General features: G+C 53.9%; 1 protein-coding gene across 16 annotated transcripts in view; it reads left to right on the top strand.

The window, feature by feature from the left end:
* The window catches only part of JARID2 (jumonji and AT-rich interaction domain containing 2), a 282534-nt gene that overhangs the window by 259078 nt on the left and 10945 nt on the right, over positions 1-12511 (top strand). For all 16 annotated transcript variants that reach the window (XM_078368303.1, XM_078368295.1, XM_078368297.1 and 13 more), the window contains 6 exons: positions 900-1402; positions 4856-4948; positions 7356-7474; positions 7566-7636; positions 8764-8878; positions 11633-11738. In XM_078368303.1, the coding sequence (XP_078224429.1) occupies positions 900-1402; positions 4856-4948; positions 7356-7474; positions 7566-7636; positions 8764-8878; positions 11633-11738 (1007 nt within the window). The remainder of the gene's footprint in view (positions 1-899; positions 1403-4855; positions 4949-7355; positions 7475-7565; positions 7637-8763; positions 8879-11632; positions 11739-12511) is intronic.

Here is a 12511-nt window from a genome sequence, read left to right as displayed (position 1 = left end):
TCCCTTTTATTATTTAAAAACAATATATCTCCACACTCCAAAGATGTAAAGCTTTCTTAATTTTTGCTTTGTTTAGCATTTTATGGATGATTATTTTGGAAGATTCCCCCCTCCCCTCTCCCTTATTGGCCCGAGAGAGGTTGCTTTTTCAGTTCCCATCTGGAGAACCCACTAGGTGTGCATTAAACCTGTTGAGGGTTAATATGCATTTGCGCTCCTCTGTGACCTGATCAGGAGGGGCCCTGAGCACCAGCTTACTCACTGAGGAGTAGCCTCATGGGCAAGGGACAAGGCTAAGGGACAGACAGACTGCCCTGTGCCCTCACGCAGTCGTTGCTCTTTGCTCCCGACATCCAGTCAGGTTGAAGATAGACTTCCTTTGTGTGAATGAGTGGGTGGGTGTTGGGGCTTTCAGAAGGGAACTTGGGAATTGCTAGGAAAGGTGTGTCTGTAATTTCCAACATCAGATATTCCAGGTTATGCTGGGAAGTGGATGCAGCTGGGACCCCTGCCCGCTCCTCATCTGGGATCTTCTCATGACCCCTGCCTCCATGTGAGAACGCATGCACTAGTGCGTTGGGATGTTTCTCTCCTTATGTCCGTCTGGCCAGCTCTATTCCTCTTCCAGCCAAGCCCCAGCTTTAATGCTGCCTCCTGAGACACTTGTCACCTAAGATGGTGGCCCCTTGTTCCACTCGATCTTCATCGCACATGGCCGTGACCCATCACTGTGTAATGCCTGTCTCTGTAGACCAGAAGCCTACCATTTCCATTGTCTCCCCAGAGGCTGCCAGTGTCCTGGCTCATAGGAGGAGTTCAGGAATTACAGGTTGAATGAGGAACATCTTGTTCGTGTCCCTTTCACTAACTATCCCGTTTTTCCCCCTTCACCGTCCCAGGGGGCTGCGAGCTCGACCTGGCCTGCTTTTTCCGGCTAATTAATGAGATGGGCGGCATGCAGCAAGTGACTGACCTCAAAAAATGGAACAAACTAGCAGACATGCTGCGCATCCCCAGAACTGCCCAGGACCGGCTGGCCAAACTACAGGAGGCCTACTGCCAGTACCTGCTCTCCTACGACTCCCTGTCCCCCGAGGAGCACCGGCGGCTGGAGAAGGAGGTGCTGATGGAGAAGGAGATCCTGGAGAAGCGCAAGGGGCCACTGGAAGGCCACACAGAGAACGACCACCACAAGTTCCACCCCCTGCCCCGCTTCGAGCCCAAGAATGGGCTCATCCATGGCGTGGCCCCCAGGAACGGCTTCCGCAGCAAGCTCAAAGAGGTGGGTCAGGCCCAGTTGAAGACCGGCCGGCGGCGACTCTTCGCTCAGGAAAAAGAAGTGGTCAAGGAGGAGGAGGAGGACAAAGGCGTCCTCAATGACTTCCACAAGTGCATATATAAGGTAGGGGCCTGTGTAGAGCAGCCAGCGCTGGCGGCAGGAGTGCAGGTGGCACGAGGAAACAGGGCGTGCTGTGTGCTGGACAGTGCACCCTCTGACTCCCTGGGGTGATGAGGGAGGGAGCGGGCCACTGTGCTGGATGAGGGCGTGGTTTTTTTGTTGTTTTTGTTTCTAAGACAGTCTTGCTCTGTGGCTCAGGCTGGAGTGCAGTGGTGCAGTCTTGGCTCACTGCAACCTCTGCCTCCTGGGTTCAAACAATTCTGCCTCAGCCTCCCGAGTAGCTGGGACCGCAGGTGCATGCCACCACACCCGGCTAATTTTTTTGTGTGTTTTTAGTAGAGATGGGGTTGCACCATGTTGGCCAGGATGGTCTTGATCTCTTGATCTCATGATCCGCCTGCCTTGGCCTCCCAAAGTGCTGGGATTACAGGTGTGAGTCACCTCTCCCGGCCAAGGGCGCTCTCTTAGTCCACTTCATGCTGCCGAAATAGCACAGACTGGGCAATTCGTAATGAACGGAAATGTATGGGCTCATGGTTGTGGAGCCTGGGAAGTCTGATATCCAGGAACCTGGTGAGGGCCTTCTGGGTGCATTGATGGAATGTTGGTGCAAGGTCGGGCAGTGAGAGACCCAGTAGGGAGGGGACGTCCACTCCACGAAGACACCACGAGTCCATTCCTGCGTGCCCAGGGCCTCAGGGTTCCTTTTCGTTAGCTGGCTTGTGTGTGCATGTTGCATGCACATGCACATGTCCTCATCTGCCAGGGATAAGTACCGGGGCTGCATGCTTCGCTTCCCCTGCGTCCCCAGTTCTTTTTGCACCTGTCTCATCCTGGTGCATGACAGCTGCCCAGACACAGCTGACCTCACTGGCTGGACCCTCAGTGGACTCTGCACGCTTGTTTTCTCTGCGTCCTCATTTCCATCCGCTCAGCTTACTGCCAGCCCAGCAGTGCCAGGTTCTTTCTGTGGACGGTCATCCCTGATAAAGCCATTCCAGTGGATCTTGCCATTCACACTCTGGAGGGAAGAGTAGGGGAGAAACAAGCTAACTGAAATACGCGTGTTTCCCCCTCCGCCAGTTCTCACCGCAGCACAGTCATCCTGAGGAAACTTACCTCCCGGAAGCAAGGGAAGCAGAGTCGCTGGCTCTCCTCCTGGCGCCCCTCCCAGCTGGCCTGGCAGTGAGGCCAGACTGGGGGCTTCTCCGGCATGCGAGTGGGTTGCGGGGCTCCCGGGGCCCAGCTGGACAAGCCCAGCTATGACCTGCAAGTTGAGGTCTCTGCTGAATTGCCCGACACAGACTTGCCCTCTGTGGTCCTAGTTCTGGATTCACTGGGAGGGAAGTGTTCTCTGCTTCCAGCCCTGGTGAGCCTGGCCAGAGTGTGTGGGCATTGGCTGTTGTTCATCCCAGAACCCCGCCACACCCTCAGGTGCCCACGGCTGCCTGACTGCAGGCTCTGGCCTAACCTTGTAGTTGAGGCAGTGTGGGCTTCTGAGACCATCACACGTCTTGGAAACGGAGGGATAGCTGACGCCACCACCTGCATCGCCGCTCCATTTTACGTCCAGGCCCCGCAGACTGCCTCAGGCTGCATCTCATACACTTGACGCTTCTCTGGAAAGAGGTTCCCCAGTCTTTCTGTCCTGAGACCCTGAGAGGGTTTGGCCTTTTATCTGAGTCTCGTTTCCTGTTTCCAAGGCTGCCTGGTGGGGGCATGTGGGGGTTGCAGGATGCTGCCTGCCAAGACCCAGCTGCCTTGTATTTGACTGGTCGGTGTTCTTAAGAAAAGAGAAAGTGTGACCCAGATACTGTAAGCTCTGGGGAACTTTTATTTGGTGTTTCCTGAACGTTTTAATGAGAAGCCTTTGTCAAGTAAAGCCACTCACTGAATCCTGTGACTCTGGATAGCCAACTGGTGAGATGAGATACTGTCAACGTTTTCACTTTTTACTGAAGGAGGCCAATTGTATGAGTGTTTGCTCCGAATAAGAGGTTTGGGTTTTTAAAAACATACCCTGTCAAGGATATTTCTAGATTTCATCACGGAAACATAGTGGACCTCTGCCTGGTGGCCGTGGCGAAGCCCCGAGGCAGCCGTGTGCCCATGCGGTGGGGACCCTGAGCGTGCAGCTGTCTGCGGCCCTGGTGTCCTGGCTGCTGACTTTTGTGTGCTGGCGTCATCCTCACTTCCACTCATTGTACTCTGCACTGGTGCAAAATTCAGTCCCTCCTTGTAGTTACCTTTGTTTGTTACAAGAAACAGTGTCGGCAGTGGCTTGGAATTGCATGAAGTATGTTCCTGTAGTTAGCACCCCATCTAGTCCCTTTGGAGCTAGAAAGAAAGGCCCAAGGTAGCATTGCCATGCTGACTGTTGACTGTGGACCTGACTGCTGGAAGCGTCTGCTGCTCCCTCTTCTGGCCCTGTCACTTGTACAGGAACACTGCAGTGGCCAGTGCTGCGTAGGGAAGCCTTCCCTGACCACCCTTTCCCGTTCTCCATGACACCTGGCACCTCCTCCCATCCCGTGTTGTGTTGTCTTTGTGTCTGAGGCCTGTGTGTTCCCCAGACTGAACGGAAGCTGCACGAGGCCAGAGGTTTCATGTTTCATGTACTTCTCTGTGTCCAGCCCCTAGGGTTTGGCCTAGTACACGGTAGGTGCTCAGGAGCTATTTCTGGCCTCAAGTCGTAAATGTGCCCAGTCCAGAAAGAAATCATAGCAAGGGTCTTAGACGGCTTCCCTCTGAAAGATGAACCACATCTGGTATGGGAGGTGAAAGAAGGTGCTGACTCCCGATTCCCAGACTGACAGACTCAGCTATTTTATCATAGCAAGGAAATCATTTTGGATGTCATTGGGAACAGAGTGACAGAGGGACATTGAAGAAGAGGTGCCGGGGGGACAGCAGGTGGTTCTGTGGAAAGAAGGTGACCAGGTTGCAACTGCAGATGAAGGCTGCCGCCCTGGCAAGGACTCTCTGGGTGTAGACGTCACCCAGTTTCTGTCTCCCCAGCTTCTCTTCTGTGGGGTCCCCTGGTCACGAGTTCCATCAGGTCATACCCACTGATAGTTTCTTCACTGGCCTGCAGGTTTTGTCCTGCCCCTGCCGTGGGCTCAGCTGAGGAAGTCTGCCTCCAGTGCAAGCTGTTCTTTTAGCAGGGCCTTGGAGGTGCCTTCCACGCTTCCGCCGAGCATCTGCTCGGGACCTCTGGGGCGGCAGCCTCTGTTTTGGCAGAGCAATTTGGCCCTTACGTGGGTGATCCTTGGTGGATTCTTCCCTCTCCTGCTGGCACTTTGGGATCTTAGAGGATGGATTTTTGCCTTCTCTGCCTCTCATGAACTCAGGATACAAGGTGGCCCACAGCAGCGGCTCGTGACAGGCGTGGGAACTCCATTGCAGCAGTGCTGCGCTTTGTTTCCGAAGCTTTACTCTTGTTTTGTTTCGTTTCAGGGAAGGTCTGTTTCTCTAACAACTTTTTATCGAACAGCGAGGAATATCATGAGCATGTGCTTCAGCAAGGAGCCTGCACCAGCTGAAATTGAGGTGAGAGAAGTGGCCCCTAAAGCTGCCTTTGGTGAGCTGGGCTCCCCTTGGCCAGCCTGAGGCCATCCTGTCCTGCCCTGACCCCTGGAGCCCGGGGAACTGAAAGGACTCGGACGCCGCAGGGCTGAGTTCATCTTCTGTGTTGAGCGTGCACCAGGGCAGCCAAAAGTTTTAACTTCGGTTGATCTCAACTTGTTCAAAAGCCAAAAACACTCCAGTGAAGGTGGGGAGCTGCTGAGTGCGACAGGCCGGTTCTGGGCACCTCCCCTGCTGCCCTCACCTTCTCCTCCTGCTTGCTCCCCCAGCTGTTTCTCACCCCATCCTCTGTGTCTGTTGTGTAAGAGAATGTTTGGAATCCCTTGAAACCACAGTTGTGCTTTTTCTTCTCTTCTGTTTTGTATTTAATGGGATTGGCAGATTGCCCTTTTTGTGCTTCTGCCAGCTCTCTTCTTTGAGTTAGTATGAGGTTGGAAAGACAGTGAGTACTTCTGTGCCCAGACCAATTAGGGGGAGTTTTTGTGTGCGGCGCTGCAGGACAGAGACCGGATCTGTTTGTTTATCTCGCCTCGGCCAGTGCCCAGCTGAGTCCGTGCGAACTTCCAGCTGCTGGCGTCGGTGGGCTCTCGGCAGCGCTTGGTCGTGGAACGGGGAAGAAACCAAACCTGGATCACTGGTTTGGGGCAGCTGCCGGCTGGGGTACAGGAGGTGTTTGCTGACCACAGCCTCATCTTTTGGTGTGTGACAGGCTTTTGCAGCTTTTATGTTTTTTGTTTTGTTTTTTTTTAATTTAATGCCACCACTTTCAAATAAAATCCAGGGTCAGTTTGCCCCATATAGACATGCTGACCACTGGGGATTCAGTCATCCTGTTTTGCCCAGGGTTTGGAAGTGTGACCTTCAAACCTGCTCAAACCCTCCCTGGGTGGCATTTCATGCCCCTCCTCCCCAATAGCAGCTGTTGTTGCTTAGGATGCCCAGCCCTGGGGGTCAACCCTGCTTTCCTAGTGTGGAGACTTAGAGGTTTACCTTTAGCACTGTTCTCATCTCTCTTAGGTCTCTGGTTACGTGCAGGGGCTGCCTGCGCTGTGTATCCCGGGTACAGCCGCTGAATGCCACGCAGTGGCCTGACACCTGACCCCATGGCTGTGAGCCATGCTGCAGGCACCACTGCCTCACCCCCCACCAGCCACAATGGCAGCTGAACCCTGGTCCAGGACACATGTGGCTGTCGCAGCTGCTTCCAGAGCACGCATGGCGTTTGTGGTAGAGATGTCAGGCAGAGGAAACCTGGCTTTCTGGGCTGAGCATTGGAGCTGGGAAGGGGCTGGTGTTGCCAAACAGCACGTGTCCTGTGGACATCTACCCAGAGGTGCAGAAGTTTATTACTATAGTGATGTGCAAGGACGCTGAGCTCATTTTACAGCTGCTTATTTGGGAATTAATTCCCTTTGAAAGTCTGGATTTTGCTCTAGCAGTTGTGTAAATATTTAAACACAAAAGGGAGATTCGCTAGAATTTAAGCTTCAGGCCTGAACTGCCTAGCTTCTTGTGCTCTGTGTCTTCCCAAAAAAGCCAGGAGACAGCACGTAGAGTTGGCTACCAGCTGGGAGGAGTCCCGTCCTCCCCTCCCCACGTGTTTATGCACCCAGCAGAAGCTGGTTGCCCACAGTTTCAGCAAATGTGCGGCAGGGTTGGGCACTCGGAGTCTGTCAAGGGAATCCGTTGCTTAATGTGAAATTTATTCTGGTTCTGTGGAGATCCGACTCTATGAGGCTGGCCCCCTTTGTTGAAGTCACAGGGTTGTGGAACCGGTCTGGGCGTTGCTAGTACCACTTCCTTGAGCTAATGGGACCATGTGATGCAGGTGCTTCTGGGTTAGGCTTCTCCCCTAAATGTGGTTCCCGCTTTAGGAGGCTTGTGAGTTAAGGAAAGAGGACTGTGCTTCTGGAGTGATCACTGAGAATACAGCGGAAGGTGACTCTGCGCAGGGAGGCTTGCCTCAAAGGGGCCTGGGCTCTGCTGCTTGCCTGCCGTCAAAGCATGTTCTGCCCCAGTCTTTGCCCCCTTCTTTGTTTAGATGGGACACTTGAAAAGTCATGTCAGAAGCTTTTGATCATTGGCAGTTACTGCGCTTAGCGTAACGTTCTCCAGGTTCATCCGTGTTGTAGCACTTGTCCGAACTTAACATCCTTTTGCGGGTTGAGTAATAGGCCGTGGGATGGATGGATAAGGGTTCTGTCCTGTCACTGCTTTCTGCATTCGCGTCCTGCTGGAGACACTCTGGAAAGACAGCTTTGGTTCTGAGGGGCATGTGCACCAGGTATTCTTGTCCGGTTTTGTTGGGTTGAACCATGCTCTGGCTGTGGGACCTTAGGGGAGCTGACCAGCCCTTTCCTGTTACTTGCAGCAAGAGTACTGGCGGCTGGTGGAAGAGAAGGACTGCCATGTGGCTGTGCACTGTGGCAAGGTGGACACCAACACTCATGGCAGCGGATTCCCAGTGGGAAAATCAGAGCCCTTTTCAAGGTAACGTGGGACTCTCTCGTCCGTGTTCCTGGGGATGTCACAGCATCCTTCCCCCACCAGTTTGTAACGTCCCTTGTTTTCCCCTCTGCAGGCACGGATGGAACCTCACCGTCCTCCCCAATAACACAGGGTCCATCCTGCGTCACCTCGGTGCTGTGCCTGGTAAGCCTGGCTGTGGTCACCTGTCTGCCTGAGGTAGCTGTGACCACAAGTCCTACTTGCTGAGAACCAGAGCTGGGAAATCCCTCCTAGGCACTTCCTGGGAGGGGTGGGGTCTTTACGTATACAGCACATACATTGAAAAATTGATTTTTTTTTTTTGGAGACAGCGTCTCCGTCGCCAGGCTAGAATGCAGTGGCGCAATCTCAGCTCACTGCATGCTCCAACCTCTGCCTCCTGTGTTCAAGTGATTCTCCTGCCTCAGTCTCCCAAGTTGCTGGGACTATAGGCACATGCCACCATGCCCAGCTGATTTTTGTATTTTTAGTAGAGAGAGGGTTTCACCATGTTGGTCAGGATGGCCTCCATCTCCTGACCTCGTGATTGGGAGGCCCCAGCCTCCCAATGTGCTCTGATTGCAGGTGGGGACTACTGCGCCCAGCCAGAAAATTGATTTTTAGAAAAGGGGTAACATAATGGCTGTGAAGTCAGTAGAAAAGGTGGAAAGGTGAACAATGTGGCAGAGTCTGGAGCTGGGAGAAGCTTAGTGGCCAGCTTTGAACCTTGAAATTGCTGCTTTTAAAGCAGAAGTCACAATTCCTTAAGGCTCCCACAGGCTGAAATCATCAATTCTCCAGATGGTCAGTGGGCTCGTAAGGGATGGATGCTTCACCAGCTTTAGGGAAAGCCAAGGGGTTGTGGAGGTTGTGGTCACTGTGACTGTGAAGGCCATGGCCTTGGGGAAGGTGGCTGGGAGCCTGTCCAGGTCCTGGAACCTGACTCATTTCTGAGCTGAGCCGAGGAGCGCTGTGCCTTACTCACCCTGTTCAGAAGCCTCGCCAGACAAAGGGGCTTTCTTGCTTTCTGCCCTGAGGTCCTCACCCTGGAGGCTCGGGGGCCACTAGCCCATAGGGCGGCCTCCCTCACGAGGCCGGTATGCTGTTGCTGTGGTACTGAAATGAGGTTCATATCCTTGCACTTCTGTATCGCAAGCGGGAAAGAGCAGGTACCTTCTGCTCACTGCCTTTTGTCTGGTTTTGAGGCCCATTTCCTTTCCTCCTTGCTTTAGCAGAAGAAAGAGATTTTTACTTCCTGCTATTAAAAATGCCCCTTTGACTTTTTGCTTTAGGAGTGACTATTCCCTGGCTGAACATTGGCATGGTCTTTTCTACCTCATGCTGGTCTCGAGACCAAAACCACCTTCCGTACATTGACTACTTACACACTGGTGCTGACTGCATTTGGTGAGTGCACGGCTGGGTGGGAGTGGGGACAGCTGAAACTCATGTCACCACATTGAGTGGGGCCTGTGGGTCACCTCCTGTCTGGTGGTTCAAAGTGCTTGAGAACTTGCTTCTCTGTTTCAGGCCCATCCTGTGTTCCCTGCCATAGCCTTGGCCTGGGATCCCCTGCCTCTGTTGGAAGAGTTGGGGTGCTAGAGGGTACTCTCTGAGAGCAATTCTCTTCATAATGCTTCGTGGCCATTTCGGTTCCCTTTTCTGAATTACTGGCTTAGATCTATTTATTTATTTATTTTTTCTTAGGATTAGTCACTTTTTCTTGTTGCTTTCTAAGAGTTATTTTCACATTTGGGATAAGGACCAGTAGGAAGAGTGCCACACGGTTAACCAGTAGCAGTGACCATGTCACTCTCTGTTAACTGAATATAAGCCGTGCAGTTTCGTGATTGGTCGTTTTCAGCCTCTCTGTAAGCGCCAGCGTTTCCTACCTGTGGGAGGCTACGTGGGGAGCAGAGTGGACCCGGCGCCAGTGTTTCCTGCCTGTGGAGATGTGCACGCTGTGTATGTAGTCTGAGGAGGGTGTTGCCTGGAGAGGTGTTGTGGGTCCCATCTGTAATCCTGACTCTCACTGTATCCGTTCCTGCTCCAGGCTGGGCTCTCTGGCGTCTTTGTTTTTGGTGGCAGATGGGAAATCAGTACAAACAGTCAGGTGTCGTGCGGTCTGATAGTCCACCGGCATGCCGTTCATCCGTGCTGGCTGTGCTGATCGCCCTAATAGGGTGATTAAGCCTTCTTTATTAAAATAAACAAAGTCTTGGGACTCCTGTTCCCACTCCTTGGAGTCAGCGTCAGCTGCAGCCTCCTCTCTTTGGCTTTTCTGGTGAGTGGTACCCTTGCCGTGAGGGAGAGCTCCCTTCCCATGTGGGTCTGTGTGCTGTGGACGGTGATCAGTGTCTCCTGCAGCTGGTCTTCAGTGTTGGGCCCCGGGATCCCTGCCTGCTTCTCTAGGAACAGGGACTGACCACAGCCTTGGGGCTGAACCAGGACAGGCCACCAGCCGGGAAGGGGACAGCCAGGACAATTCTGAGAAGTGCCCTTGCCCCCAGAAGAAGAGCGTGGCCATTCCTTGTGAAGGAATTTCGCCTGCTGTGGCATGGCCTGGGGTTCCTGCGGTCACCCCCAATTTGGTGACATGAGGCCCGAGTTTCTTTCTCTGAGGAAGCAGTGGGTGTGAAGTGGCCTGTATGGCTTTTCTTACGGCCTGAACATTGAGTCACAGATAGCGAAATGTGATATCCTGTGTGGGCTCTTTGGACTCACCCCTGGAATCTCATTGACGGGAGAGAAAGCAAAGGCACAGATGGGATCAGGGAACATGATGGTGTGTGGTTTCTCTTCAAACATGTGATTTTGGTTAGAAACCCTGTATTTAAATTACGAATCAGTAACAGAATATGTTTGCATTGAGGATAACATGAGCATTAAAAAAAATACTTGAATGTGCCTGTCGCCTTCACTGAGCAACTGAAACCAGGATTTGGCCTCAGAGCGAAACGCACATCACAGACACCTATGGGTTGCAGGGTGGTGGGCAGCCAGCCAGGCCTGTGCAGAGGCGGGCACCGGAGCTGGGAGGTGGGGGCTGTTGGGAGGGGCTGGTGGCAGCGCCCGAAGCTGCTGGCCCATGTCTTTGTGTTTAATGGTAGTTGATGGCTTCACTGGCTTCGCATCCTGAAGACCTGCCAGGCTCCTCTCCACACAGATGTCCTCTTTCCCAGCCCGAGATGCCCAAGGGCAGGCGGCCAGCCCTGTACCCAGCACTGCAGGGGCCTCCCCTTGTGTCCCCCTCATTCACACTGTCCACCTGGTACCAGGGGCTTCACGTGCTGTGAGTGGAAGTGTGGCACTGGTGGGCTTCTTGGGACACAGAGGACCTGGGCAAAACCTCCTCCCCTCCCCGGGATTGCCGTGACGAGGCCGTGTAGGTTACTCACTGCCTGCACCTCCCACCTTTTCTCACACTCAAGCCCCCTTGCCAGCCTCACGGTTGTACCCTGGAGGGGCTGTGGGCCACTACTTTCCCAGGCCACCCTTTGACGCAGGCCTGTGTGGCCTCGATTCTCCTGCATGTTTTGCTGTATGTGACTGATGCCAAATGGGCTGGGGGCCGCTGGGTATTTTCCGATCCTCACTTCTCCACAGCATCCGCCAGGGAGTTGGCCTTGAGGTAGCGCCTGTGCAGGAGCCTGGCTGCTTCCCAGCTCAGTGCGTTTGTAAAGGGCTGTGTTTACTGCTGCTGGCTAGAGGGCCGAGAGAGCCACGTGTTCTTTGTGAGGACAGCATCAGGTCCTGCTCCGGTGACGGCCTCTGTTACCGAAGGAGGGCACAGAGCTGGAGCCTCAGAAGAGGCTCGAGGCTGCAGTGTGTCTGGTTCTGATTTATGGGGTTTGTGAACATGTTTCTGGTTTGAAGGCTTTTTGGCTCACCGTGTGGGTCACATCTACATAAAAGATGAGCGTCTTGCGTCGCGGGTGTGCTGCGGTTTGGCTGCGTGCAGGGTGGAAGTGGCTCTGCTGCTGTGGGGCATGGGAGCCAGCGGTGACCAGGCACCCCGCCAGGCCAGCCTGCCATCCCTGCCGGCGTGGAGCAGAGCCTCTGCCGTGTGTGCTTGGGTCCCTGAGGGAGACGGGGGTGGCCCAGCACGTGCAGGAGCCCCTTGTCAAGTCTGCTTTTCTCTTGTGCCTCTCAATGACCCAGGTATTGCATTCCTGCTGAGGAGGAGAACAAGCTGGAGGACGTGGTCCACACCCTGCTGCAAGCCAATGGCACCCCAGGGCTGCAGATGCTGGAAAGCAACGTCATGGTGCGTCCCCTCGGCTGCTGCCGCCAGCAGGAGCTGCAGGTCCTCCTGGGCACTAGAATGTGTTTTCCCGTGAAACTGCCTTTCAGAGGCAACAAGGACACAGCAAAACAAAACCCCCAAAGGGCGCAGGTGGAAAGGTCCACTCACACAAAAGCTAGACTGAGCTGCTGTTGGATTGCACAGGGCACCGGGGTTTGGCATGGCCTTTGTATCTGGTTTGTTTGTGTTGGGGACTGATGTGGGCCCTGGGTTTTCTTGTCCCTGCCACTCCCAGCTCAGGGCCCCTGAGAGGAGTGAGCACAAAGGCTTTGTACCCTATTTCCAGGAAATCACAGGGCTGGTGAGTTCCCAGGAGGTGTTGGTTTGAGCTGTGTTCTGACAACTTCTCTGGCCTCAGCTGACCCCAGTCCCACCTGTCCATCTTAGAGGACAGACAGACAGGTGGACTCCTTTCTCAGCCCAGCCTGTGGTCCTGTGGCCTCTTTGGCTCTGGAACTGAGCCCAGCAGCCTCTTGGTTGTGTAAATGTGTCCTGTTTCTAGCCCCTGGCATTGCCAGGTGGGGACGTGGGGCCTGTGTGTGACCATCGTGTCCTTCGCTCTGCATGAACCTCTATCACTCTTGAGCCAGTGTGATTTAGAGTTCCTCCTTGTGTTAGGAATGACATGTTTTTATTTTCCACATAAAACAATCCTATCTCCTTAAGAGCAGGCCTCTTAAGGTGCTCATGCATTGCCTGCAGACCGCAGGTGCCCCTGCACACAGGGAGGGGTG

Source organism: Callithrix jacchus, chromosome 4 (assembly GCF_049354715.1).
Source record: "Callithrix jacchus isolate 240 chromosome 4, calJac240_pri, whole genome shotgun sequence".
Taxonomy (NCBI): Eukaryota; Metazoa; Chordata; class Mammalia; order Primates; family Cebidae; genus Callithrix; species Callithrix jacchus.
Note: the sequence above shows the minus strand (reverse complement) of the source record. Positions and strands in the feature narration are given on the sequence as shown.